Here is a 27,829-nt window from a genome sequence, read left to right as displayed (position 1 = left end):
AGAGAAACCCACCAATTATAAAAAAGTAGACGCCGAAACATCCAGCTTTCCATTGTGTGGAAAATTATGAATTTTTCAGCCAAAACGCAAAAGTAAAATAGACTGATGATGATCTTAGTTGATATATATTCAGACTTTTAGCCTTTATTATTACCATTTTTTCATGAATACGTAACTGTTATGCTGATTGTGCCTTGCACCATTGAATGTGTGTACCTTTTTATAAAGATTACCTCAATCTGTAGCATAGCTTATATCACTGAAAAAGAGTAATAACAGCTATTACTGACAAGCTGAAGTGCTATCTGGAAGAATGCGATTTGGTGGAAAAAATGAATAAAGCAAAATCTGCATCTAATATATTTGGGAATAAACAAGAATTAAAGTGATGCCAGTGTAAATACTGTACATTATAGTACAGCTTGATCTCCCAGGTAAACTCGAACCGGCCCACGAATTATGAAGACTTTATTTACCTTTTTTTAATTTCGAACTGGAGAAATCAGAAAATATGCATATGCAAAATAATAACAAAATCAATCATAGTAGTTTATAACAGTTTAGTAAGTGTTGGGACACCGAAAATGTATTTGTTCTCACATGCATAATCATCTTAGGACACGGAAATTTTTTATTTTTTCATGTCCTATGATTTACAGTCATTATGGTTGTCAACAAAAAATCTAAAAAATTTTCAAGTTTAGACCACAGCCTGCGGATAAGCTGACCTCCTCTTGTTTCAGGTCTTTATTTTTCCTAAATTATTTGGTTTATATGCGAATATATACGATAGATATTGGTTTATTTGCCTTGAATGTTGTTCATGTGTGTATTTAGACCTACATACTCCAAGAAATGGATAAAATATACATTTCCAAGGGCATGTCATATTCATTTTTTAAACTTTAAAGAGCATGGTTTAAAAATATGACATAACAAATCTATTCCTGTCCAACACATTAAAAATTCCCTACAAGGGCAGGCTGTTCAGTACTGGCAAATTGCCTTCCATGACAACAATCTATAATGCTCTGCTTACTGACCACGGTCCATAACGCTCTGCTTACTAACCACAGTTCACAATGTTATGCTTACCAAACAGTCCATAATGATATGCTTACTGACCAGTCCATAATGCTATCTTTACTGAACACAGTCCATAATGTTATGCTTACTGAACACAAACTATGCTTAATAAACAGTCCATAATGCATTGCTTACTGAACAGTCCATAATGTTATGATTATTGAACACAGTCCACAATGCTGTGCTTACTGAACAGTCCATAATGTAATACTTACTGAACACAGTCCATAATGCAATGCTTACTGAACAGTCCATAATGTTATGCTTACTGAACACAGTCCATAATGCTATGCTTACAAAACAGTACAAACTGCTATGCTTACTGAACACTCCATAATCTATTAGAGGCTTTAATTGTGACAGACTGGCACATGATTTAGCATCTCCTATCTGACAATGGATATTTCAGTTTTAGCTCTCTTTTGAATTCTCTGAAAAGCTGTCTATTTCTGTTTTGTTCTTCTTCTTTTTTGGCATGAAAGTTCCATGGGACCTTGAATCCATGGTGTAGAAGGAAGGCATTGTTCAGAACTGCAAACCTGAATCCCTTCACATAGCTCTCACATACCTTGAAAAAAACAGAAAATATGAAAATTGACTGAAGGAGTTATATTTTTTAAACTTCCGACATTGTAATACTGGCTATTTTACAGTGCTCTACTGTAAAGTACCGGCCCAAAATAAACAGTGTGTGTGTGTTTTGGTACTTTTATTACACACACTGAAAATTATTTTTTGCATAAAGTGCCTTGTCCAAGAACTCGTCAAGGCAGCCAATCCTGTTTGATCAGATGGTGGGAATCAAACCCATACTCACCTGGTTAGGATTGCAACCACTCTTCCACCGTAGCAATGAAAATTAATAAGAAAGAAAGAAACATGATAATTGTAATTATTTCATAAAAAGTGTGCAAATGAGGAACAGAATCTTAATGCTGAGATCCAGACTGCAGAGCTTCAAAACAGGCATAGAAACAAATAAGAAATCAGCTAATTATTCATAATCAGGCATGCTGAATAAGTTGTTTTTTTTACTTGCTTGTCTTGAGTTGGTATTCTACTGGTACTGCCTGCCTCAATAAACATCTTTATATATATGATACATACTCATAAATGGTAACATAAAGGGGGTCCTTTTTCATCTTTTGGGGGCCATGTGTGGCTGAGTGGTCTAAAGCGCTCACTGTTCCGGATCACTGGCATCTCACCTCTGTCTGCATGGGTTTGAGTCCAAGGCTCGACCAGCGTGGGTATGTGGGAAAGCTTGCCAGTAGTTTCTCGTGGGTCGGTGGTTCTTCAGGGTTCTTCCTCCACCAGTTATACTGGCCGTCATGTATAGCCTATCTTGTGCTGAAAAATGGTGATAAACCCTAGAACAACAACAACAACATTTTCATCTTTTGTATGAAGGACATCTATACATACAGGAAAAATTGTAAATCCTTAATAACCCATAAATAGACAAATTTCATCTTAATGCACCAAGTACAAAGAGTTACAAGTACTAAAAATCTAATAAAGCGATCCAATGTAGTGGTTTTGTAAGGGTCACATGCTTAATGAAGAACTAGGGAAGATTTTAATCCTACAGAGGGTATTCAATGTAGTTCTTTTGTAAGTGTCACATGCATACTAGAACACAAGGGAAGATTTTAATCCCAAAGTAGGATTCAATGTAGTTGTTATGAAAGTTTCACATGGTTGCTGGAGCACTAGGGAAGATATAATCCCAAAGGAATGCATTACATTTTTATGTACTTTATAAATGTTCTAGCAAATAGCTGAATTTTACTAAATGTGTACATCTGCTCATCGTTACACAATAATCTGCCGGGGGCCCCGAGTGGCCGAGTGGTCTAAAGCGCTCTTCGTTACGGATCACTGCCATCTCACCTCTGTCTACGTGGGTTCGAATCTCAGATTCGGCTAATGTGGATATGTGAGAGAGCTTGCCAGTAGCTTTTCGTGGGTCAGTGGTTCTTTCCGGGGTTTTCCCGGGTTCTTCCTCCACCATTAATACTGGCCGCCATGTATAGCCTATCATGTGCTGAAAAATGGCGTTAAACCCTACGACAACAACAACAACAACAACAACAACAATAATCTGCCTCAGAACAAAAATTTCTTAAAACCAATTTTGTTGGATGTTCCAGTGTTTATGAAGTAATGGGTCTGCATCAATTGCTAAATGGAAACAACTGTTGCACAATGGTTACTTATTACCTATTACTGATTCTTTACAATATTTGTATGCTCTTTGAAATGTGTATATTCCTTACTGGGCCATACATGCATCCCATGGGATCCACTTCATGGGTAACTATAAAAAAATCTAAACTAATTAAGTTTGTAATTAATGAATCAATCAAGAAGTTATGTTTTTTGTACTAGGCTACATACAGACCAAGACAGTTTGTGCGACTGTCATTACCTTCATTTGACCCTTTCTCCATAGTTCAATAATTTAGGTCAGTGCTTATTAAAATGTAGATAATTAAATGGGGTTTACCAAAATAAATCCTGCAGAAAATCAGAATATTTAAAGACTATGCGACAATTAGTTCTATGCCGCAACTGGTGAAGACACCCACAAGATCCTCAAATTAGTACATGTACATTATTCTTACCTATGCACAGAATTGTACTGCTTGTCTAATATTTATTTTTATTTTTATTTTCTGCTGCTTACCTGACGTGGTCAAAACCAGACAATGCAAGACATGGTCAAAACCAAACAGAATGCACAACATGGTCAAAACCAGACAGAATGCACAACATGGTCAAAACCAGACAGACTGCATGAGATGGTCAAAACCAGACAATGCATGACATGGTCAAAACCAAACAGAATGCATGACATGGTCAAAATCAGACAGAATGCATGACATGGTCAAAATCAAACAGAATGCATGACATGGTCAAAATCAAACAGAATGCATGATGTGAAAACCTGACAATGCATGACATGATCAAAACCAGACAGAATGGATGACATGGTCAAAACCAGACAGAATGCATGATGTGGTGAAAACCTGACAATGCACGACATGGTCAAAACCAAACAGAATGCATGACATGGTCAAAATCATACAGACTGCATGATGTGGTCAAAACCAGACAATGCATGACATGGTCAAAACCAGAAAAAATGCATGACATTGTCAAAACCAGAAAGAATGCATGACATGGTCAAAACCAGACAGAATACATGATGTGGTGAAAACCTGACAATGACTGACATGGTCAAAACCAGACAGAATGCAAGACATGGTCAAAAACAGATAATGCATGACATGGTCAATGCATGACATGGTCAAAACCAGACAGAATGCACGACATGGTCAAAAACAGACAATGCATGACATGGTCAAAACCAAACAGAATGCATGACATGGTCAAAACCAGACAGAATGCATGACACAGTCAAAACCAGACAGAATACATGATGTGGTGAAAACCTGACAATGCATGATATGGTCAAAATCAGACAGAATGCCTGACATGGTCAAAACCAGACAATGCACAACATGGTCAAAACCAGACAGAATGCATGACATGGTCAAAACCAGACAGAATGCACGATGTGGTCAAAACCAGACAATGCACAACATGGTCAAAATCAGACAGAATGCATGACATGGTCAAAAATAGACAATGCATGACATGGTCAAAACCACACAGAATGCATGACATGGTCAAAACCAGACAGAATGCATGACACAGTCAAAACCAGACATAATGCATGATGTGGTGAAAACCTGACCATGCATGACATGGTCAAAATCAAGACAGAATGCATAACATGGTCAAAACTAGACAATGCACAACATGGTCAAAACCAGACAGAATGCATGACATGGTCAAAACCAGACAGAATGCATGACACAGTCAAAACCAGACAGAATGCACAACATGGTCAAAACCAAACAGAAGATCTTATACATGTCCTCATTTCTTGTGAAATTTATGAACCATGTCAAAGAATTTCTAATTATTTGACCACTTTTATAAATTTTATCAGGAATCTGCATAATTATAAGATTCCATTTATTAAATGATAAATAAGAGCAGACTGTAAACATGCCCCTGTTTAAAAGTACTCCAGGATGGTACAAAAATGGGCATGGCTGACTCTGGAGAGCACTGAGCAATGGGTTTCAATGACCTCAGATCGATATTTTGTTTTATTACCTTAAGTGCAGGCCAACCACAAAGTTTGGTCAAGGAACTTGCTCAAGAACAATGGCTATTCTGCAAAAGCCATTTTTCTTTGAGTCATAATGATCTTGACCCACAAATCAATAGGTTCCTTCCATACCTTAGTCAAGGTACATGGTTTAAAACTAAAGTTGTTTTGCGAAAAACATTTTCTTCAGTCACAGTAACCATGATCAATTTACCTTTTGACCCCAAAGTCAATAGGCTACTTTCTTACCAGACATGTATGTCATCTACAAACTTTAGTGAAGGTACATTGTTGAGAACTGACATGTTTGTGCAGAAACCAGTCACCATGACCTTGATCTTTAAACCCCTAAATCAACAGGCTTCATCCTTAACCTATGTACAAACCGTCTAGAAAATTTGGTTAAAGTCTGTATTATAGAACTAATGGTACTGTGCAAAAACAAATCTTGTTCTTTCAGTCATTGTAACCTTGACTATTCTGACCTCAAAATCAATATATTCCTAAACCCATGTTCAACCATCCACAAACAGGTAACTGTAACTGGTGAAGATTGTTGTTGTTGTGGGGTTTAACGCCATTTTTCAGCACAAGATAGGCTATGTATGGCGGCCAGTATTAATGGTGGAGGAAGAACCCGGGAAAACCCCGGGAAGAACCACCGATCCATGAGAAGCTACTGGCAAGCTTTCTCACATACCCACATTGGGAGAATCCTAGACTCGAACCCACGCAGACAGAGGTGAGATGGCAGTGATCTGTAATGGAAAGCGCTTTAGACCACTCGGCCACTCGGGGCCCCAAATGGTGAAGAACTCAAGTTGTTGCGTGGAAATGAAATAGGGAACTGACAGATGGACAAAATCATATAATATGCAAGTTATTATGTGGAAATGAAATAGGGAACTGACAGACAGACAAAATCATAATAATATGTAATGCCTTATGATGGGCATATAAAAATGATGAAGTTATTGATGATACCACAAAACAGTGCTGTCAAACAATCTTAAAATCATTAGGATGCCTCCGTCATTATGCCTACACTTTACATGATTTCATGATGTCATTTCTGACATTATGAGGTGTGGCTTTCCCATGATCTATAAACAGGCTCACAGAACTACTCTATACACAACAGGTAAAACAAATAAAACTGTTATTACCTATAATTCTTGTGCAAACAATTACTGTGTATATTATTCTTTGTAATTCAACTTACATGAGATACCTGTAAGCCCCCTTATTCTGAGATTATCTGGTCCTAAAACATCAACAGGTGTACATACACCTATATAAAGATTGTTGGAGAGCTTAAATATACACCAACATGTGTATAACACCTTTAACAAGATTATTGGAGAGCTAAAATATACACCCATGTGTGTATAAACACCTATTTAAAGATTGTTGGACAGCTTAAATATACACTCAACAGGAGTATAAACACATATGTAAAGATCGTTAGAGAGTTTAAAATATACACCCAACATGTGTATAATCACCTATTTAAAGATTGTCAGAGAGCTTAAATATACATCAACATGTGCATAAAGATTGTTGGAGAGCATAAAATATACACCCAACAAGTGTACACACTAAAGACTGTTGTACAGCTTAAAACAAATACCCAACAAGAAATGAAATGCATATTTGCTTACTTTTGACCTAATGGAACAGCTCACATTTTTCAATGAATATGTAAGACATTTCTGCTTCCTATTTGCATGCTCATGCTCTGTCTTTACAATAAATTGCATAGTTATATATTTGTGTAACATTTATACTAATGAGTAATGTAGCCTTCTGCTACAGGGCATTGTAAGAACATTATGTTGTAACACTGTAGGAATATCACACTGTAACACTATGCATATTAAACTGCAACACTGTAGGAATACCACACTGTAACACTATGCATATTAAACTGTAATACTGTAGGAATATCACACTGTAACACTATGCATATTGAACTGTAACACTGTAGGAATATCACACTGTAACACTATGCATATTGAACTGTAACACTGTAGGAATATCACACTGTAACACTATGCATATTAAACTGCAACACTGTAGGAATATCACACTGTAACACTATGCATATTAAACTGTAATACTGTAGGAATATCACACTGTAACACTATGCATATTGAACTGTAACACTGTAGGAATATCACACTGTAACACTATGCATATTAAACTGCAACACTTTAGGAATATCACACTGTAACACTATGCATATTAAACTGTATTATTATATGCTCATTTTTTTCCCCGTTAACTTTACATTGTTGGAATCGTTCAGAATTCCCCGATACTGAACGCACGCGACAATGCACATATAGCATTCACGTGAATAAAGGAACTACTTTCTATTGTAAACAAACAATGACACAGACACCAGCACTTTTGATTTGTAAACAAATCATATACACTCGCGTAAGAGGCTCTTTATGTTGTGGTTATTTAAATTTGTTTGTGAATGAACTAAGACATGTTTCGTGGACTGCAAAAAAAAACACAACAGAAACCCAGCTCTTTTGGCACATTCCGCGTTGATACAATGTTACGGATTTAGGCTAGCTACATTATATAAAAGATGGACGATTATATCCTTACAAACAAGATACAAGTGACAAGGAATATACTGTATTCTTTATCTGGTGATAAGAATGGCAAAATAAAATATACTTACAGTTTTACATCTTGAATTTCCTCAAAATGTTTTTTCTTAATTCTGCAAATCCGAATTACATGAGCCATGTCATAGGTTTTCAATCTGGATTACACATTTCAAACGTGTGCTGTAATTTCGATGATAAGTGCAATTGCATCTTCCTTACTGCACTCAAAATGAAATACACATTAAATTCCATAGCGTCTTTTTGAAAATTGCAATTGAAAGACTTCATATTTTCCCACGTTATGATTTCAAACATTCAATGACAGAAACAGAAACACATTTGCAGATGTAAACACGCTTCTCCCACGCCACTTCAATCCGATGTATTTCATGTATAATTTGCACAGATGAATCTAGTCCAAAATCACAAACCTTCGTCGAATCGAAACAAAATACCAAAATAGTCGTTGCAGTGCGCATTCATTCACAATATGACTGCAAATTTCAATTTTAACTAGACACGTCATTTTCTTTTGAAAGTTATGTCGACCGCGCGACTAAGTTCAAATTTATCTGGGCGGAGCTATGTGCGCATTAATAATGATGTCATTTTGTAATGTCAAATCTGCACTTGTGTATTTAGTTTGGAATACGGCATTCATTCATTTACGTTGTTTCTTATAGTGTATTTTGTTTATATAATTAAACCTTAGGTAGAATAAAAAAATGAGCATATAATAAAAAGGTTACTGCAGTTGTATGGGAAAATATGAACTCATTTTGTCGGAAGGATATACTGCACTCAAAAGTTTGTGCAGTATTCATTCCGAAAACTCGTTCATATTTTCCCATACAAATGCAGTAACCTATAATACTGTAGGAATACCACACTGTAGCACTATGCATATTAAACTGTAACACTGTAGGAATATCATACTATAACACTATGCATATTAAACTGCAACACTGTAGGAATATCATCACACTGTAACACTATGCATATTAAATTGCAACACTGTAGGAATATCACACTGTAACACTAAGCATATTAAACTGTAACACTGTAGGAATGTCATACTATAACACTACGCATATTAAACTGCAACACTGTAGGAATATCATCACACTGTAACACTATGCATATTAAACTGCAACACTGTAGGAATATCACACTGTAACACTGCATATTAAACTGTAACACTGTAGGAATATCATACTATAACACTATGCATATTAAACTGTAACACTGTAGGAATATCATCACACTGTAACACTATATATATTAAACTGTAATGCTGTAGGAATATCACACTGTAACACTATGCATATTAAACTGCAACACTGTAGGAATATCATACTGTAACACTATGCATATTAAACTGTAATACTGTAGGAATATCATACTGTAACACTATGCATATTAAACTGCAACACTGTAGGAATATCACACTGTAACACTGCATATTAAACTGTAACACTAGGAATATCACACTGTAACACTATGCATATTAAACTGTAACTGTAGGAATATCACACTGTAACACTATGCATATTAAACTGTAATACTGTAGGAATATCACACTGTAACACTATGCATATGAAACTAACACTGTAGGACTATTATACTGTAACATTAGGAATATCACACTGTAACACTGTAGGAATATTAAATGGTAACAATGTAGGAATATCACAATGTAACACTGTTGGAATATTACACTATAACACTGTAGGAATATTACACTCTAACACTGCTGTGTGTAAATGTTTATTGTGGAACATAAGCAAAGAGTTGAAGCTCAGTGACAAAGCTAGGGCATTCAGTCACACAGCAAATCATATATTACCAAGTTCCAACATGATAAATGACCAGATATTAATAATTATAAAATAAATGCCAGTCAAAAGGTCTTTTTAATCAACAAAGAAAAACTATTAAAGCAGCTTGAGAAATGTAGATCTTTGAGTACAGATTCTGATATATGAAAGCAACTACAGACATGTCTAAACCAAATGTTATCAGCCAAATTAAGGAATAACAAGTGGGTTTTTTTTAATTACAATAGGCAAAAATATCATCCATGGATTCAAAATACCATTCATCTACCCATATGACAACAAACTGAAAAAAGAATAATTATTATGTCACAATTTTAAAGACAACGTCAGTGGGACCAATGAAAAAGGCTTTTTAAAGGCAAGGTCAGTGGGACCAATGAAAATGGCTTTTTAAAGGCAAGGTCAGTGGGACCAACGAAAATGGTTTTTAGGTTAACTGGTTATAATGTATTTATTAGATGTGCGAGAAAAACGCCACTGCTATTTGACTTGGTCAAGTATCAAGCATATAAGCTTAAGGTTGCAAGTAAAGATTAAAAATGCTTTGTCCTTAGTGTACAACTGTGAAATACAAACCTGACTAATTCTGTTGAATCCATATTGTTTGAATCGCTCATCATACAGAGGGAGATCGCTCTTTTTGGCAATAAAAAATGGCTCCCAAGGATCCTCCCAGTCTACAAAATACCCAATCTCGAGAAAATCAAAATCAGGAAGCTGTCCCCACTGCTCATAATCTGTGTATCTCTGGCACTTCCAGCATAGCTCAAAATAGAATGGACGGACCTTGGAATCACTCAAGACCTTTTTAAGATCTGTTTTTGTGTGGATGGATGATATGTCAACTTGTGAATTCACTTCAAATGATGGCACTACAAATGCAATTGGGCTAGATGAGTCCATAAATTGTTTGTGTCTTTTGATAAAAACATTAAAAGATATTCTCAGATCTGGAGATGGTAGAGTGTCAATATCTATGATGAACACAAACGATGTTTTGGCGGCTTGTATGGCAATATTGCGTAGGAGGTTATTAGGATATTCCACTCCTTCTACTGCATAGTTTAAGTGTTTACTTTTGGACTGAACAGTGTCAATTCTATCATTGCATGACACAGTGGTATCATGAAGGTCAAAGGGAATGGGTGAATTTTTAACTGGAATAACAATATGAAATAACACTTGTTTGGAAACATTTTTAACACATGCAATTAAATATGCAATGGTAAATATAGCAAATTGAGTATCTTGGTCATGAGTAAATACTGAAACAGAAATTGGGCCATTCCATGTCTTAGAAAGAGTGAGAAGATGATGGAGATGATTGGCTGAACACTGTGTAACTATGGTTACATCTTGTGTATGATTTTCCTCGCTATTTGAATCGTCAAGAATGTTGTCAATCACAACATATGATCCACTTTGATCAAACACATTAGCTGTCCTCACCTTTTCCCACATTTTCTTCATTAGAGATTCTATTGAACCACCTGTTTCTTGTCTTTGACCTCGAGATGTATCATTTTTACCTGGAAAAATTTCATTTTGACCTTCATCATTGGAAGATTTATGTTTGACCTTGCTTTCTATTTGAAAAAGCATCATCATGTGCCGGGCTTGCAGCAGTATGGTAGCAATAACAAGGACCACTATTAATTTCCAAAACGTGCAGTGTCTGAAATGTTTCAAAACAGCCATGAAGGTCAATGTTAGAACTGGTTACCAGAGAAATGTAGTTTTGCCCTTACATCATCTGTAACTTGATGCCATATCTATTCCTTTAGATGAAATGGTATCTGAACCCAGTCATACCTGCAATAAGGATGATGATGACGATGATGAAACATAAAAAGCCAAAAATGATTTTTACTTAATCAATGTACTAAATTTATGTTATGATAAGACTGGGAGGGGGGGGGTCATCTTTGTGAACATGTCAACAAGTGGGATCAGGCAAGCCATGGTAAAATGGTTTGTTAAATAAAAATTGGCCAAACAATTTTAAATAAAAGTCATCTAAAGATGACATATTCCCTCAATCCCCAACAAATGAAAAAATTTCTACTGAAAGTACCTTTTGCTCCAGCACACGAATCCCCCACATACGTAAAAACTCCTATTGAAAGTACCCAATGTTCCAGTACCTCAGTCTCACACATATGTAAAAACTCCTCTTGAAAGTACCCAATGTTCCAGTACCTCAGTCTCACACATATGTAAAAACTCCTATTGAAAGTACCCAATGTGCCAGTACCTCAGTCTCACACATATGTAAAAACTCCTATTGAAAGTACCCAATGTTCCAGTACCTCAGTCTCCCACATATGTAAAAACTCCTATTGAAAGTACCCAATGTTCCAGTACCTCAGTCTCACACATATGTAAAAACTCCTATTGAAAGTACCCAATGTGCCAGTACCTCAGTCTCCCACATATGTAAAAACTCCTATTGAAAGTACCCAATGTTCCAGTACCTCAGTCTCACACATATGTAAAAACTCCTATTGAAAGTACCCAATGTGCCAGTACCTCAGTCTCCCACATATGTAAAAACTCCTATTGAAAGTACCCAATGTTCCAGTACCTCAGTCTCACACATATGTAAAAACTCCTACTGAAAGTACCCAATGTGCCAGTACCTCAGTCTCACACATATGTAAAAACTCCTATTGAAAGTACCCAGTGTTCCAGTACCTCAGTCTCACACATATGTAAAAACTCCTATTGAAAGTACCCAATGTGCCAGTACCTCAGTCTCCCACATATGTAAAAACTCCTATTGAAAGTACCCAATGTTCCAGTACCTCAGTCTCACACATATGTAAAAACTCCTATTGAAAGTACCCAATGTGCCAGTACCTCAGTCTCACACATATGTAAAAACTCCTATTGAAAGTACCCAATGTTCCAGTACCTCAGTCTCACACATATGTAAAAACTCCTATTGAAAGTACCCAATGTGCCAGTACCTCAGTCTCACACATATGTAAAAACTCCTATTGAAAGTACCCAATGTTCCAGTACCTCAGTCTCACACATATGTAAAAACTCTACTGAAAGTACCCAATGTGCCAGTACCTCAACCCCACATATGTAAAAACTCCTACTGAAAGTACCCAATGTGCCAGTACCTCAGTCTCCCACATATGTAAAAACTCCTATTGAAAGTACCCAATGTGCCAGTACCTCAGTCTCACACATATGTAAAAACTCCTATTGAAAGTACCCAATGTGCCAGTACCTCAGTCTCACACATATGTAAAAACTCCTATTGAAAGTACCCAATGTTCCAGTACCTCAACCCCACACATGTAAAAATTCCTATTGAAAGTACCCAATGTTCCAGTACCTCAACCCCACACATGTAAAAATTCCTATTGAAAGTACCCATATGTTCCAGTACCTCAGTCTCACACATATGTAAAAATTCCTATTGAAAGTACCCAATGTGCCAGTACCTCAGTCTCACACATATGTAAAAACTTCTACTGAAAGTACCCAATGTTCCAGTACCTCAGTCTCACACATATGTAAAAATTCCTATTGAAAGTACCCAATGTTCCAGTACCTCAACCCCACACATGTAAAAATTCCTATTGAAAGTACCCAATGTTCCAGTACCTCAATCCCCCACACATGTAAAAACTCCTATTGAAAGTACCCAATGTTCCAGTACCTCAATCCCCCACATATGTAAAAACTCCTATTGAAAGTACCCAATGTTCCTGTACCTCAATCCCCCATGTATGTAAAAACTCATATTGAAAGTACCCACTGTTCCGGTACCTCAGTCTCACACATATGTAAAAACTCCTACTGAAAGTACCCTATGTTCCTGTACCTCAGTCTCATATATATGTAAAAACTCCTCTTGAATGTACCCAATGTTCCTGTACCTCAGTCTCACACATATGTAATAACTCCTATTGAATGTACCCAATGTGCCAGTACCTCAGTCTCACACACATGTAAAAACTCCTATTGAAAGTACCCTATGTTCCTGTACCTCAGTCTCACACATATGTAAAAATTCCTATTGAAAGTACCCAATGTTCCAGTACCTCAACCCCACACATGTAAAAACTCCTATTGAAAGTACCCAATGTTCCAGTACCTCAGTCCCCCAAGTATGTAAAAACTCCTATTGAAAGTACCAATGTTCCAATACCTCAATCCCCCACGTATGTAAAAACTCCTATTGAAAGTACCCAATGTTCCAGTACCTCAACCCCACACATGTAAAAACTCTATTGAAAGTACCCAATGTTCCAGTACCTCAACCCCACACATGTAAAAACTCCTATTGAAAGTACCCTATGTTCCTGTACCTCAATCCCACACATACAGCTGTATGTAAAAACTACTAATAAAAGTATCCATATGTTTCTGTACACCAATCTCACACATATGTAAAACTATTATTGAAAGTACCCTATGTTCCTGTACCTCAATCCCAAATATACGCAAAAACTACTATTGAAAATAGACTAAGTTCCAGCACCTCATTGTTGGAAGTATGTCTTAGAAATATCTACTAAGTTTCATCAAAATGGACACCATGTATGTTTGTTTTTACTTTTTGCAAATATCAAATATTTTTCACTATCGAAACCAATTAGTTTATAGAGAAACCATTAAAACAATGCAACTTTGGTAGAATATATTCTAAGGAACATTTCTGCGAAGTTTCATCAATGATGGCACAGCTGCTTTTATAAAAATGTCAAAAACACATTTTCCAAAAAAATGTTACAAATAAAAGTTTTCTCTACTTTGGAAATCAAATGGTTGCTAGGAAAACTACAATTAACACAACTTTGGTAGAAAATGTCCACTGAAATATGTCAATAAAGTTTGATCCAAACATGCATAGTAGCTTTGTTAAAAATAAAGTTTTATAAAAGTTGGCACTGTTTTTGGAAGAGATATCAAAACTCTTTCCCACCTGATTGCTATGGATGCTTTAAGACAATAGGTTCAAGTGGGTCTGATATCACTTACTTGGCTTATGCAACACAAAGCTGCAATTCTTCCCAAAACCAGTTTGTAGTTAATATTATCAATGTGTATGAAAACATGGACCAACCATGAAAATCCACAACAATCATCCAGTTTGATTTCTATAATTTTCAGTAAACCCTTGTATTGCGATCTAAAAATAGCAAAATTTACAGCTTGGCAGGCATCTTATATCATGGGCATGTGTTGTTTTACTTCCAATATTCACAGTGATTGGTTCCATTTTCTCTCTTTGGTGGTAGCAGGGTTACTGGTCTGTATGCAAAATTTGATCCAGATCTCTAAAAATAATTGGTAAAGTTATGCCACAGCAACAAAAGTGAGGAGGACATGAAGGGAATAGCTCCTGTAAATGTTGTTGAATACTAAAATCAAACTCATTTAGGATCTCATCGGTATAAATCCTCGTAGCAAATTGGTTTGAAATCCAAACAATCCTACACAGTAATGATGCAGAAACCATAATCAGAAGAATGGGCAACAAAGGGGCATAACTCCTGTAAATTTTGTCATGGAAAGCTGGGAGTCGAACTTATTCAAGATCTTATCAATATAATGCAGCACACCAAATCTGGTTTAATTCCAAATATTTTTTAAAAGTTATGCTGGAAACCAGAGACAGGGGGGACAGTCAATCAAGGGGCATAACTCAGGTAAATGTCATGGAATGCTGGAAACTAAACTCATTCAGTCTCGCCAAAGCTGCATCCCAAATTTGGTTTAAGTCTTACTGACGGATGTGATTACTACATGGCTCCACTTTGTGAAGTCTGTGTTCCCTGTCCATCCACAAATTATCACAGGCAGTGTCATTAAAGTGCAAATTAGCTCAGCCAATCAGATATGAGATTAACTCATTAATAAACAGAAAGCTTGCTTATAAATGTACTCAGCCAAGATTTTGCTAATTGTAGCCTATCTGCCAATTTGTTTGACAAAAATCAGTTAAAAATACTCAGGCACTCAGATGCAAGATCACCTCATTAATATGTGTGGATTATGCTCAATATCAAACTTACGCAACAGCTTTATGATAAAAGCCTTATGTGCCAAACGTTGATAAAAACTGGATCAGAAATTGTCCCCTAAGTAGCTCAGGCAAACAGATGCATGATCATCTCATTCAAATACATTGATCTTGCTCACTGATAAACTCTTCCAAGACCCGATGATAAAAGACCATATTCCAAGTTTGAACAAATGGATCAGAAATATGATCTCCAAAGTTGTAACACCTTGCTAAATATGCTTACCGTATATAAATCCAGAGTGGTAAAAATCAACTGTTGATGAATGGATGATGGACACAGGGCCATGTTATAAGCTAATTTGCCCTAATGGCAAGGTGAGCTAGAAAGGTGTTGCATGTGAATGACTATGCATGATGGATGTAGATTCACACCAGTAAGTTCACTTGTTACTGGGCAGATAACAAAAGCGACCATGGAAAAAATGGAAAGACAAGAAGCCCTAGTGGGTCTGATATCACTCTCCTAGCTTACACAACTTTAACAGATGAAGATTTCATTTAAGTAGGTTTATGTAATACTGTCTACCATGCATAATATTAACTCGAGCCAAAAAAATTATTTAAAAAAATAAAAAGCTTTCTAAACTCAGTGGAAGGGAAAAAGGATTGTGTCACATGTGTTTAAGCTACCAGAAGATAAAACAGGTTAATTTTTAATAATAAAATCATGTCAAAAATGTAGTTCACTGTTGTCTACTTTCCCATGAGGTACAGAATACTGAAGAATGATTATATCACCACAATTATAAATTTACTTAAATTCCTTTCAACTGATGCATTAATTTCACACCAGTTTATCTATATATAACTAAATTACTGTATAATTATGTTCCTACTCAGTATAAGAATTTATTGTGATAAGAACTGAAACAACATTGTGCATACATTAAACTTCATAATAGGAATTTTCTTTTAGGTTGTTGTAATGCTGAGAAGATTTTGTAATTTTCATTTTGTCCTTTTCATGCCATTTTTTTTATTTAAGATCATTAGCAATATAATACTATGGTACCATTTCTTGTGCATTACTTGCTCCAGATCACTTTAAAATTGGCAAAAGATGCCAAGGCACTGCCAACTCATCCACGTCATCTTCATAAATATCAGTGAAGGAATTTCTTATGGCCTCTAAATAGCGTTGTTCCAACTACTGATTATAATCGATTATCAGTTGGTTGAGCAAAACAATAAGATTATCGATTGTGAAACTCCATAACCAACTGTGTGTAAAGGGAGACTACTTATTTTTAGGTGCATGCAAAACACAAAGGTTATGTAAATGGTAAGCTAAATAGGGCTTCCAATCCACTAAAGTTGATCTGAATGATTTATTCTCTTCACAACTTACAAATATACAATTATACCATATTCTGTAGGTGCAAACTTTCATAGTTAACAACATACAGTCATGATTACATGAGCTGTTAAAATTGTTCAGTTAATAAATTTAAACACTTTTTAAAGATTTATTCAGTTTAAATTTAAAATCCTTGGCAGTATTTGTAAATAATGACAAACAAGAGAATAACATCCTTCTACACTTTAAATTATAGAGACATCACACACATATGAAGATTTTGGGGGATTGCAACATTATTTCAGTTACATAAGACTGATCAGCCATAAAAGTTGCTTACAATTAACGAAGTTGTTGAACAAAAATAACACACAACACAATAGAAAAAATGAAATATTATTATCAATTTAAATTATACAAGTCATTAAAAGAGATTACTCCTGTACATTTTTAACATATTGAACTCTTGAGCACAGATATAACTGTATAACAAACAAAAATTAAAATCTGCTCTTAGTAACTGGTTATAATCAATTATCTGTTGGCTAAGTGGAAAAATTTAATCGATTATGAAATTCTGACCAATTCCCATCACTACCTCAAAATACATAGTACCATCCGCTGTTATCATCTTCAGCTTGAACAGGTCAGATATTCTTCAGTTCTTTACAATTCACTTGTACAGACCTATGACAGAGAAAGCATACATCATATTGATCAATGAGAAGCTTGTTGCATGGCCCAAGTCATGAAATCAAGCCTTGTCATTACTTAATGGGCTTACCTAATAGTCGGGAATCTATTTATTTTTTGTGCACCTTTTATGATATATTACCAATAATTGTGTGTGACCATTTAGAATTTACTGTGCCAAAACCAAAAGGCACAGCCTGGAAAAAGCTAAGGAATAATTGTACTGCACAAGTCCTCTTAAACCTCTGAAGGGCAAGCTAAAAAGGTTCTTCAAAAATTTAATGAGCAGAAATGAAATTAAAGGGCAAAGTTTTAAGTCCAACAAGCTTGAAAAATCCATAAAACTTTGAAAAATCAAACCTTGTATACGTCCTTTCATTGTAAAGCCCACACAAAATTAGACTTTAATCTGATCTCCTTTAAAAGTTACTTAGCACAAATGAAATCAAAGGGAAAAGTTCAAAGATTACTGATGGGCCATAACTCCATAAAATGTTGATGAAATGTTGTGAAAATCAAACATACCCAAGGTGTTCTGAATATAAATCCTGATACCAAATTTTTTTGAATCTATGAAGTCCTCTAAAAGTTACTGAGTGGAAACAAAATTTGGGGGCATAGGAAAGAAGTGATGAAAATGCACAGCACAATATAATGCCTCATACCCAATTTGGTTTCAATTCATTGAGTCATTCAAAAGTTATTGAGCAGAATTTCCAGGATCAGACAGTTATGGACAAGGACACCACTTTATAAAGCCCCATATGAAATTTGGGTTAAATCCATGAAGTCCTTCGAACATGAGCTGAAACAAAAATATATGGGACAGGATGGAAGAGATGGACATGGGCAACACTATATACCCCTTCCATGCATAAAAATAAAAGAGGAGTCCCTTCAAGATGCTCTACTGTCTATGATCACTTTTCCTGGGGTTCAAGAAAAGACCATTTGTTCTTTTTAATTGTCGAGTCTTGAAACCATCTCCAATGTTTATGAAAGATAAGATTTTTTAATTAACCAATGTGGCAGCCATATTGGGTGTAAGATCAGCACCAATTTTAATTATAACAAACCAGGCATCATTAGAAGACTTTTGGTGAAAACTTCATGGCAATAACATAATAATAATAATAATAATAACTTCATCTATAAAGGGTGACTCATTAGTCAAAGACTATTCTCCCTTGAGGCCCTCATAAGAAGAGTATAACAATGTGCATTATATGAAACCAATAATTACTGTTTATTTTAACATGTTTGGTATTAAAATACTAAATTCCATTATCTATTAGAAACACATACATGCTCATGATATCTCTTCTTAAATACTGTAATATTTTCAGCAGATTTTATATGTAGTGGAAGCTTGTTCCACAGAACCGTACCAGAATATTGGATGCTCTTTTTAAATTGCTCTGTTCTTGGTTTCGGTGGTAGAATGATGTTTCCATGTGATATTGATCTCAACTGGTATTGTGTTGAAAAAGGCCTGAATAAGTCCTGAAGATACTCTGGTGCAGTACCATGTAGACATTTATATACAAGAACTGCCTTGGGAAAATCTATCCTTTCATATATTGTGATATGACATCCATTTAGGTGAATTTGTAACAAGATTTTCATGATGGCTGCCTAGCTGTCAGATTCAAATCATTTTTACGTAGGACCAACTAGACATCATAAGAAATCTTTTGGTGAAAACCTGATGTTGATATGACTATCCAATCTGGAAAAGTAATGATAATATTTTCAAGATGGATGCTATGGTGGTCACATGAGATATCTGAGAAGAAGCAGTTTCATTCTGGACCTACTAGACATTATAAGAAGTCATGCTGTCCTCATGACTAAATATTCAGAATAGGTAGTGAAAACAGGAGTTGTAAGATGCCTGCCACACTGAATATCAGATCAGCACCATATTCACTTAGGACCAACTTATAATACTCCATTTTAAGTCTTTCAGTGAAAAACCCATGACTATCCATTCAGGAAGAGCAGAAGCAGCAAGATTTTTCAAAATTGTTGTTGTGGCAGCCATACAGGATAACTGATCAACACCATTTTCATTCAGGTCCAACTAGGCCTTGGGACGAATGCATGCGTGTGTGTATGTGTGTGTTACATGTCGTGGTAATCATGCAAGAAGTTTAAGAGGAGTAGTGATAACACTTGTGCTAATGGATGGACACAAGATGTCAGACAATGGACAACATGATGGACGATGGATAAAAGGTTAAGCAAAGGTTTTCTGGTCTCAGCAGAGCTAACAAACTCTAGGAACGGCAAGCAATCTGTCTATATGAACATACCCTGCCTCTTCTGCAGACCGACCCTATTCCCATGACGGAGATATGGGTATAATACAGCCTCAACTAAAGACAACATAGATGAGTTGCCTCCAGCAACAGTCAAAAATGTGGAATAAGTCCTGCAAAAATTATAAAGGCGCAAAGACTAGTTAATATCCATATCTTCAAATGATGACCATGATATTTATCAACTGAATTCCATTCATAAAACTAGCTGCAGTCAAAAAACTGTGTCCTATACTGCACCTATCTATAAATCAGGAAGGGCAATAGTCTTATGAAAATGGTGGGGTACAGTAATTGGTACCTTAAGATAATAATAATATTATATATGTATCAAGTATGATAAAAATCCACCAATGACTGCATGAATAGACTAGCTGTAACTTGAGTCCAACAAATTTTTGGTAACTCTTTTACAAAAATATTCAGTGTACTATGATTCATCAGCATGCAAATCTTCTGATAATGATCATAATATGTATGTACCACATTTAACAGCAGTCATTCTGATAATATCACTATTATGTACAAAGGTCCATGGTGAATCACCAGCTGTGTTCACAAGATCCTCTAATAAAATACATACAAGCTCCAAGTAAACAATTCGGTCAAAACTTGCAGGTTCAGTGATTTCTCAATATGCATATCATCAGGTGATAACTAATATTTACCAGGTTTTACCATGATCCACTGATAACCAAGACAAGCTGTATTCACAAGATTCTGTCATCCAGTTTCTACAAAAAATGGGTTGCAATTGTAAAAAATAAATACAGGGACATAGTTACTTGTCAATATGTCCATCTTCTGACAATGACCATAATCAAATCATTTAGCAGTCAATCAGAAACTGAAACAAGCTGCATTCACAAGGAGCTGTCATACACTGCAAGATAAAAAAGGTAATAAAAACAAGTTGCAATCACACGGATCTGTCATACAATGTGTTACGTTTGCTATGCCTAGCTATAAAGTCATGTATATGCTATAATCTACTGTCTTGGAAATATTACTGCTGCATTGTGTTTAATGTCTAAACACTGCTGCAGGCTAGTGTTAATCTCTTACGCAATGTTACCGTGACCAGCCAGAACACCAGAAACTTGAGTTGATGAAGGTGACTGCCTGCATCAATTGACAAAGACTTGTAATTACCACACCTGTGTTAAAGCTTAGTTCTAAGATCAGATGGAAGTGAAGCCCGTGGGGTGAACGAGGCGTGTTCTTATCCATACCCCGTTGACAGACAGTGAGATGGACATTGTCTGCTATGTTTGATTGGATCGGTCCACACAGATGTCCAGTCCAAAGTTGAGACAGAGGGTGTGATTACAATTCAACGTGAATTATACCTTCTAACTAGCAAGTGAAAATTTAGTTTTGCCTAGGAAGATTGCTGAGCAATATAGGGTTACTCACAGGAAGCCACTCGTAATTTGGCTGTAAAACATAGAGGCATATTCTAAGGAAAAGAAAAGTTTTGAAATGGTCACTAAGTTATTTGCTCGATTTTTGCAAAATATTATGGCATCAAAATTGTAATTATTTGTAGTATGTATTCTTAATTACTAGCATCATGTAGAATTGACATTGTAGTGTTTCATTTACATGTGTATTTGAGAAATGGGCTTGAGTGTTAAGTAGAGAATTATGTAGATTTGAACTTGTGATCAGAATTAATTTTGTAATTTACTATTAGGTTACCTCATAGTAAACTAGTGCATTTATTAATGCATTATGTTAGAATTTACACCTGCTTGAATTGTGAATATGGAAAATGGGTGAAGTATTTAAGATTAGTTACTATGGATGTATGAGTATATCTGAGCTGGATATTTTAATGTTTTTTTTATAATTTGTTTGAGTTGTAAGGTAAAGAAATGCATCTAATTATTGTGATATTGTTTAGTATAACAGGATTAGGAATATGTATTGATGTGACAGAATTTATTGATGTGTGTATAAGAAGTAATTGATACCATGCTGTATTATGATGTTGTTTTACCATACAAGAACATATGGGTATCTCAAAGTAAATTAATGTGTGACCAAAGAAATTTAACAGCTGTTATCTGATGATAGGCTGGGTGTAGTGTGAGATGAGAGGGCTTAGGAAAAGACTGTATTGTCCTTGTGTTTTCACAGAAAACTTTTTCGGGGACACAGAACTTCAGGTTCGATTGAGTTCCAAGTCTTCAAGAGTTGGAGACGGAAGTGAGACTAGCCAAAAACAGTCGAAGTCGACTGAAGTCTAGTCGGTGGAGAAGGAAGTGGAGGAGAAGGAGAAGGAATCTGGAGAGAGTTGAGGAGGAGGAAAAGGAATCTGGAGGATTAAGTGAAGGAGGATAAGGGGTATAGAGAAATCAAGGAGGAGGAGAAGGAATCTGGATAAAGTTGGGGAGGAAGAGGAGAAGGAATTGGGAGAAATAGGAGAGAGAAGAATACCACAGATGAGTAGAATACAATGACATGTGGAAATCGATCTCACACTGCTAATCAAGTGATGCAACAGGCTATTAAAGGGCCAAGCGGAAGGAGTGTAATTGGAAATCTGAATCATTTGATTACTGAATTGTTATTAAATCATTATTCATTGAACTTCAACCTTTTTGTATATTTAAACATCTAACCATTGGCATTGCTGACTGGGTGCTCGGAGCTTTACATCTATCTTTACTGAATTTAATTTCCAATCAAAATCAAGCCTTGGTGGGACTTCTATAATAGTTTAATTAAAATATTGGAGCACTCCACCCCAACCATAACAAACCCCACACAATGCAAGATAAAAAAGGTGTGTGTGTGTGTGATTTGGATTTTTAACGTAGCTTTAAAAAATATTCAGTCATATCGCTACGATGTCTGCAGTGTGGCAGTTTAAAGTGATGTCTAGCACTGGGGCATCATGCCGCAAACATGTAGCAGTATCTCCCACCCAGTCACATTATCCTGACACCAGGCTGACCAGTCCTAACACTAATCTCTTAATGCTGAGTGCCAAGTGAGGCAGCTGTTAGTACCATTTTTGTAAGTCTTTGGTATGACTCATCTGGGGATTGAACCCACGATCTCCTGCATCCGAGATGGATGCTCTAACCACTAGGCCACCAGAGCGGTTGATAAAAAAGGTAATAAAAACAAGTTGCATTCACATGGATATGTCACACACTGCAGGATTAAAAAGGTAATAAAAACAAGTTGCATTCTCATGGATTTGTTATATACTGCAAGATAAAAAAGGGGTAATAAAAATAAGTTGCATTCACACCGATTTGTCATACATTGCAAGATAAAAAAGAGGTAATAAAAATTAGTTGCACTCAAAAGGATCTGTCATACACTGCAAGATAAAAAAAAGGTAAAAAAACAGGAGTAGCGTGAATGACACATTGTACATCCACTCCAAGTTTAATGGACCACCATGTAAATACTGACATTATTCTGCATAAACCAGGGATGCACAACCCGCAGCCCAAGGACTGGATCCAACCCGCAAATATGTTCTGTCTGGCCCTCAGGGCAAATTAAAACAACACAGAAATCTGGCCAGTGAACAGTAATTATATTAAGAAATTAGAAATCCACTGGGCTACTAAAATAACATTATATAAAACCTTCATGTCAAGCAGTAGTTTACTACAACATTTACTAACATTAATTTTGTTTACCAAGTCGCTCTTGTATAGAACATGTAGTGTCATGTTTGCGGCCCTCGAATGGTCTAAGAAAATGCAATCTGGCTGATGGCCAAAAAAGGTTGTGCACCCCTGGCATAAACCATTATTTTCTTTTGCTCAATGACCTTGACTTTTGACCCCAAAATCAATAGGTGTCTTCCTTATCCAAGGTGTCTTGAACAAAGGTTGGTACACAACTACAGTTATTAAGTGGAAACCATTTTCATTCTTTCAGTGACCTTGACCTTTGAACTTTTGACCCCCAAATCAATAGAGTTCTTCCTTACCCCAATTGCAAGCTTTTTACAAAGTTGTGTAACTGTAGATGGTGGACTATTGATACTTGAGCTATTGTGCTGAAATTGGTGAGAAAGAGATGGATGGGCAGATTACTATCAGAGGTCCTGCTAGGATTTTAAATCTAGGAGTCCAGGACTCCCATTTTGGTAAAATAGGAGTTCCACCAGCAAAAAATGCAGTCCCCTCTCAGAAAATGTGAACTTTGCTGATTAGAAGAACTAGCTATTGGTTGCCATCAAGTTTAATATCCGCATTCTTCATACCACTGACATGTAGCTCTTGGTTGTCCATCAAAGTGTGACTAAATTTTGTCAATCCAAGAAAAGGTCTTATTCCAAACACTAAGTAAGGCATCACACACTTTTTTACATTTGGCTATTGTTCCATCCATCTGAATTTTCAATTCTAGAACTCTCCAGAATCTCAATACATTCTTCATCAGTTTGCCGTTTAACCCCCAAACTACTTATCCAAATATGTAAATGGCATTTTGGTCTAAGTCTCAACATGTCTTGATTTTGAGGTCAAATGTACAACTTATTCCACTACACTTGGAAATGAACACAATTAGGAAAGCTAATGTTGTTTATTTGATATACTTCTTATAAATGACCATATGAACATCTCTGTGTCTTTCTGCCTCTGAATTCAATCACTGTAAATATGAGCACAATTTCCAACCCAGCAGCCAGTCAAAGTCTTTGAACTTGCCGCCCAGCTATTGCATCATATTCTTTTGGTGTACTCTTATAAATGACCACATGCATATCTCTTGGTCTTTTGGCTTCTGAATTCAATCATTGTAAATATCAGTACATTTTCCCACTCAGCAGCCAATTAAAGTCTTTGAACTTGCTGCCCAGCTACTGCATCATGTTCTTCTGACGTACTCTTATAATGGCAACATGCTCATTCAGGGAGTCTTTCAGCCATTGAATTCTGTCATGGTAAATACCAGCATAGCTAACTGATCAACACATTTTCCCACTCGACAGGTGGCTAAAGCAGGACTGGCAAGTCTTTGAATTTTGCCGCTCACTTATTTACATGTGTATGGAGGAGGACTGATGTCTAAGTGATTTTCTGCAAGCCAGATAAAAAATATGCATCCAAATATGCATGATTAAGTGTTTCTGAGGCCTCTGATACCATGATTCATAAGAATTCATCAGGGATAGTCATTTCTTTGCATGTGTATCTGGACTGTTCTGGTGGCCTGGTGGTTAGAGCATCTGCCTTGGATGCAGGAGGTCACAGGTCCCAAACCCCGGCCAAGTCATGCCAAAGACTTATAAAAATGGTACTAACAGGTGCCTAGCTTAGCACCCAACATTAAGAGGTTAGTGTTAGGACTGGTTCACCTGGTGTCAGGATAATGTGACTAGGTGGGACATCATGCTACATGTCTGCAGCATGATGTCCCAGTAAATGACATCACTATAAACTGCCATATTGCAAATATTGTAGCGATATGACTGAAAAATTGCTAAAGCTACACTCAAAATCCAAATCTCTTACACTGCATTTGTATCTTGGGGTAATGACCATGATATTTGCCAACTTTATATCCCCCCCAAAACACCTGTGGGGCTAGTTGCAATCAAAAAATTATGTTATGGACCAAAGGATGAACTGATGGAAATAATACAGATACATGTCCACAAACTAGGGTAGAATGAAAATATTTATAACGGGGAAGATCAATCTGAATATAGGTACATATCCATGATTTGTCTGAGATAGGCAATTCATGGCATTATCAAAAGAAAATATAAAACAGCTGGATATACAGAAGATTATATGCACAAAAAGTGCTCTTCTGATTTCTTATATTTTCATATATCTTATAATAACACAATAAGTATTATCAGTGTACTGTTATGTTAGACTTAAATTCTCTTTCTCCTATAATATTTTTAATTGTCCATTTTACTTTATTTTCTGCTTATTTACATTCAAATTTGTTTTTAATTTGTTTTTATTTTAATTGAATCATTTACAGTGAATTTATTTCAATCACTTCCTGTGAACATTAATTCACCTGCAATCATTTTCTTTTGTTTTTGATGATTAGAAATGTTCAACTTCAGAAGCCCCCCACCATTACCTAAATATCTTTGTAATAAAATCAAAAGTAAATTAAGACAGCAAAAAGTCTTACTGCATGTAAATAAAGTTATTAGTTGGCCTTATTTTAATGTATGTAAAAAAAATATTAAAAGTGTTAAAACTGTCCCCCAATAATGTAGCCTGGATTGCCAACCAAGCCAGTGTAGCTTCCCAGTAAATAATACGTGATTTAAAAAAAAAAACCTCTAGTAATAAAGCAAGGACATATTGGGACCTCTGCAATAAGCTCTAACATAATCAGAATTACATAACAGTGACCACTGTATTAACAGCCACTCAGATGTGCATGGATGACTTCTATAAGGCACAAGTTAAAAGCTCTTATTTTAATTTGATAGTTGGAAGATAGAATCTTCAACAATTTCCTGCAGTAGTTCTGAAGGATACATGATACTAACTGTATGGAAAAATGGGAACCAGCTTGTAAAAGGGTGAACATAAAGTAGAGTATATACATGTTCGGCTGGCCAGGATTGGTTGATAATTAAAGTTATTTTGAAGGAAAAAGAATCTTTTGAGAGCTTATCCTATTTGTAACTGAAAAAAGAGAGATGGTTTCTTGATGGGATTTCATTCCTTGAAGAGTCTTGAGCTTGGAACACTCATTACTGCAATAGGCACCCAACTTTTTGGTGTGGAATTTAAAGCACACTTCAAACACATGTAGGTCAGGGAAAATGCAGCAGCTCATATTCTTTTCTCTACACAGAAGCCGTCATCCAGGTTTCATCTATACTGATAAATATAGATTTGATTGTGAGTAATCAGAAATTTAAAGCCATGAATTTTTAATATCAGTGTTTGCATAGGATTACTATGGGAACTGCATTACTAATTACCATTAGTACAGCGAGTCTTAAGCAAACTCAATTAGTCTATTAGACCTTTGTAACCTAGAAATAAACTACTATCAGGGAAGGTTCGTCATTTCCTTTCTTTATGTTATCTTGCAGTCACTGTACCACATTAACACAAATCCTAATTTGAAAGCATGCAAGCAACCACATGCAATGGTAACTCAGAAAAAAAGTTAAATTTTTACAATTATTAATATCCAGTTCTTTTCTCCAGTTCAACACTACTGGTTCTAACAAGGGGAGTGGGTCTTATCAATAGTTTTCTTTTACTGACAGAAACGAGTGCATGCGACCTTACCGCTCGATCCTTCTAAAACAAAATTTGTTGATAGAAACAAAATCCAATAGTGTAACAGTCAATTAACACTGCATGATGGACAGAAAAGAGGGCGTTACCGATATTTTCCCCTTATTACTGATATAAATGAGTGCCTGTGCAGATTTCCTTATTGCTTGATTTCTGTAAAAACATAACCGATAAGAACACCTAAGTTAGTATGGTCTGAGACAAAATTGCCAGGGGCACCTGCCAAAGCTCGCGTTATATCCCTTTGCGTAACTAAAGTTATATCCCCTTCAAATAATGGCTAACAGCCTGTTCCTATTTCGTTCTTTGATTAACCATCGAATGATGCAAGCAAATTAAACGTTCTTAAAAAGTTTCAATTTTAGACGGCAGAGTCTATAAACCGTATTACCGTGGGCTTTATAAGATATTTACCTTGTCTCCCTAACCGCTGCACAAGCAGTAGACAGTTTTCACTTCCGCCC

The 27,829-nt window shown here is 35.9% G+C and overlaps 1 protein-coding gene across 6 annotated transcripts; it reads right to left on the bottom strand.

The window, feature by feature from the left end:
• Positions 1 to 543: 543 nt before the first annotated feature.
• Positions 544 to 27,827, bottom strand: LOC149805788 (beta-1,4-glucuronyltransferase 1-like). Of its 6 annotated transcripts, XM_089950483.1 has the most exons (6): positions 27,780 to 27,827; positions 20,883 to 20,980; positions 19,165 to 19,505; positions 17,682 to 17,770; positions 10,314 to 11,549; positions 544 to 1,654 (listed from the first exon to the last, which is right to left on the bottom strand). In XM_089950483.1, exons 5-6 carry the CDS (start codon positions 11,433 to 11,435, stop codon positions 1,463 to 1,465), a joined length of 1,314 nt encoding a protein of 437 aa, XP_089806609.1. In that variant the 5' UTR covers positions 11,436 to 11,549; positions 17,682 to 17,770; positions 19,165 to 19,505; positions 20,883 to 20,980; positions 27,780 to 27,827; the 3' UTR covers positions 544 to 1,462. The 6 variants fall into 6 exon arrangements, with proteins under 6 accessions (XP_089806609.1, XP_089806608.1, XP_089806607.1 ...); XM_089950482.1 differs by lacking the exon at positions 19,165 to 19,505 and having other exon boundaries at positions 20,766 to 20,980; XM_089950481.1 differs by lacking the exon at positions 19,165 to 19,505.
• Positions 27,828 to 27,829: the final 2 nt, after the last annotated feature.

Source organism: Sinohyriopsis cumingii, chromosome 2 (assembly GCF_028554795.1).
Source record: "Sinohyriopsis cumingii isolate HCF-2022 chromosome 2, ASM2855479v2, whole genome shotgun sequence".
Classification (NCBI taxonomy): Eukaryota; Metazoa; Mollusca; class Bivalvia; order Unionida; family Unionidae; genus Sinohyriopsis; species Sinohyriopsis cumingii.
The sequence above is the reverse complement of the archived record's forward strand: the minus strand, read 5'-3'. Positions and strand labels throughout refer to the sequence as shown.

Excerpts from the sequence above, each read along its gene's own strand:
- LOC149805788 (XM_089950482.1), bottom strand. The coding sequence starts at position 11,435 with ATGGCTGTTTTGAAACATTTCAGACACTGCACGTTTTGGAAATTAATA. Across the intron at positions 1,655-10,313 it reads GATTCAACAGAATTAGTCAG|GTATGTGAGAGCTATGTGAA; the intron begins GTTTGTATTTCA and ends GTTTTTTTCAAG.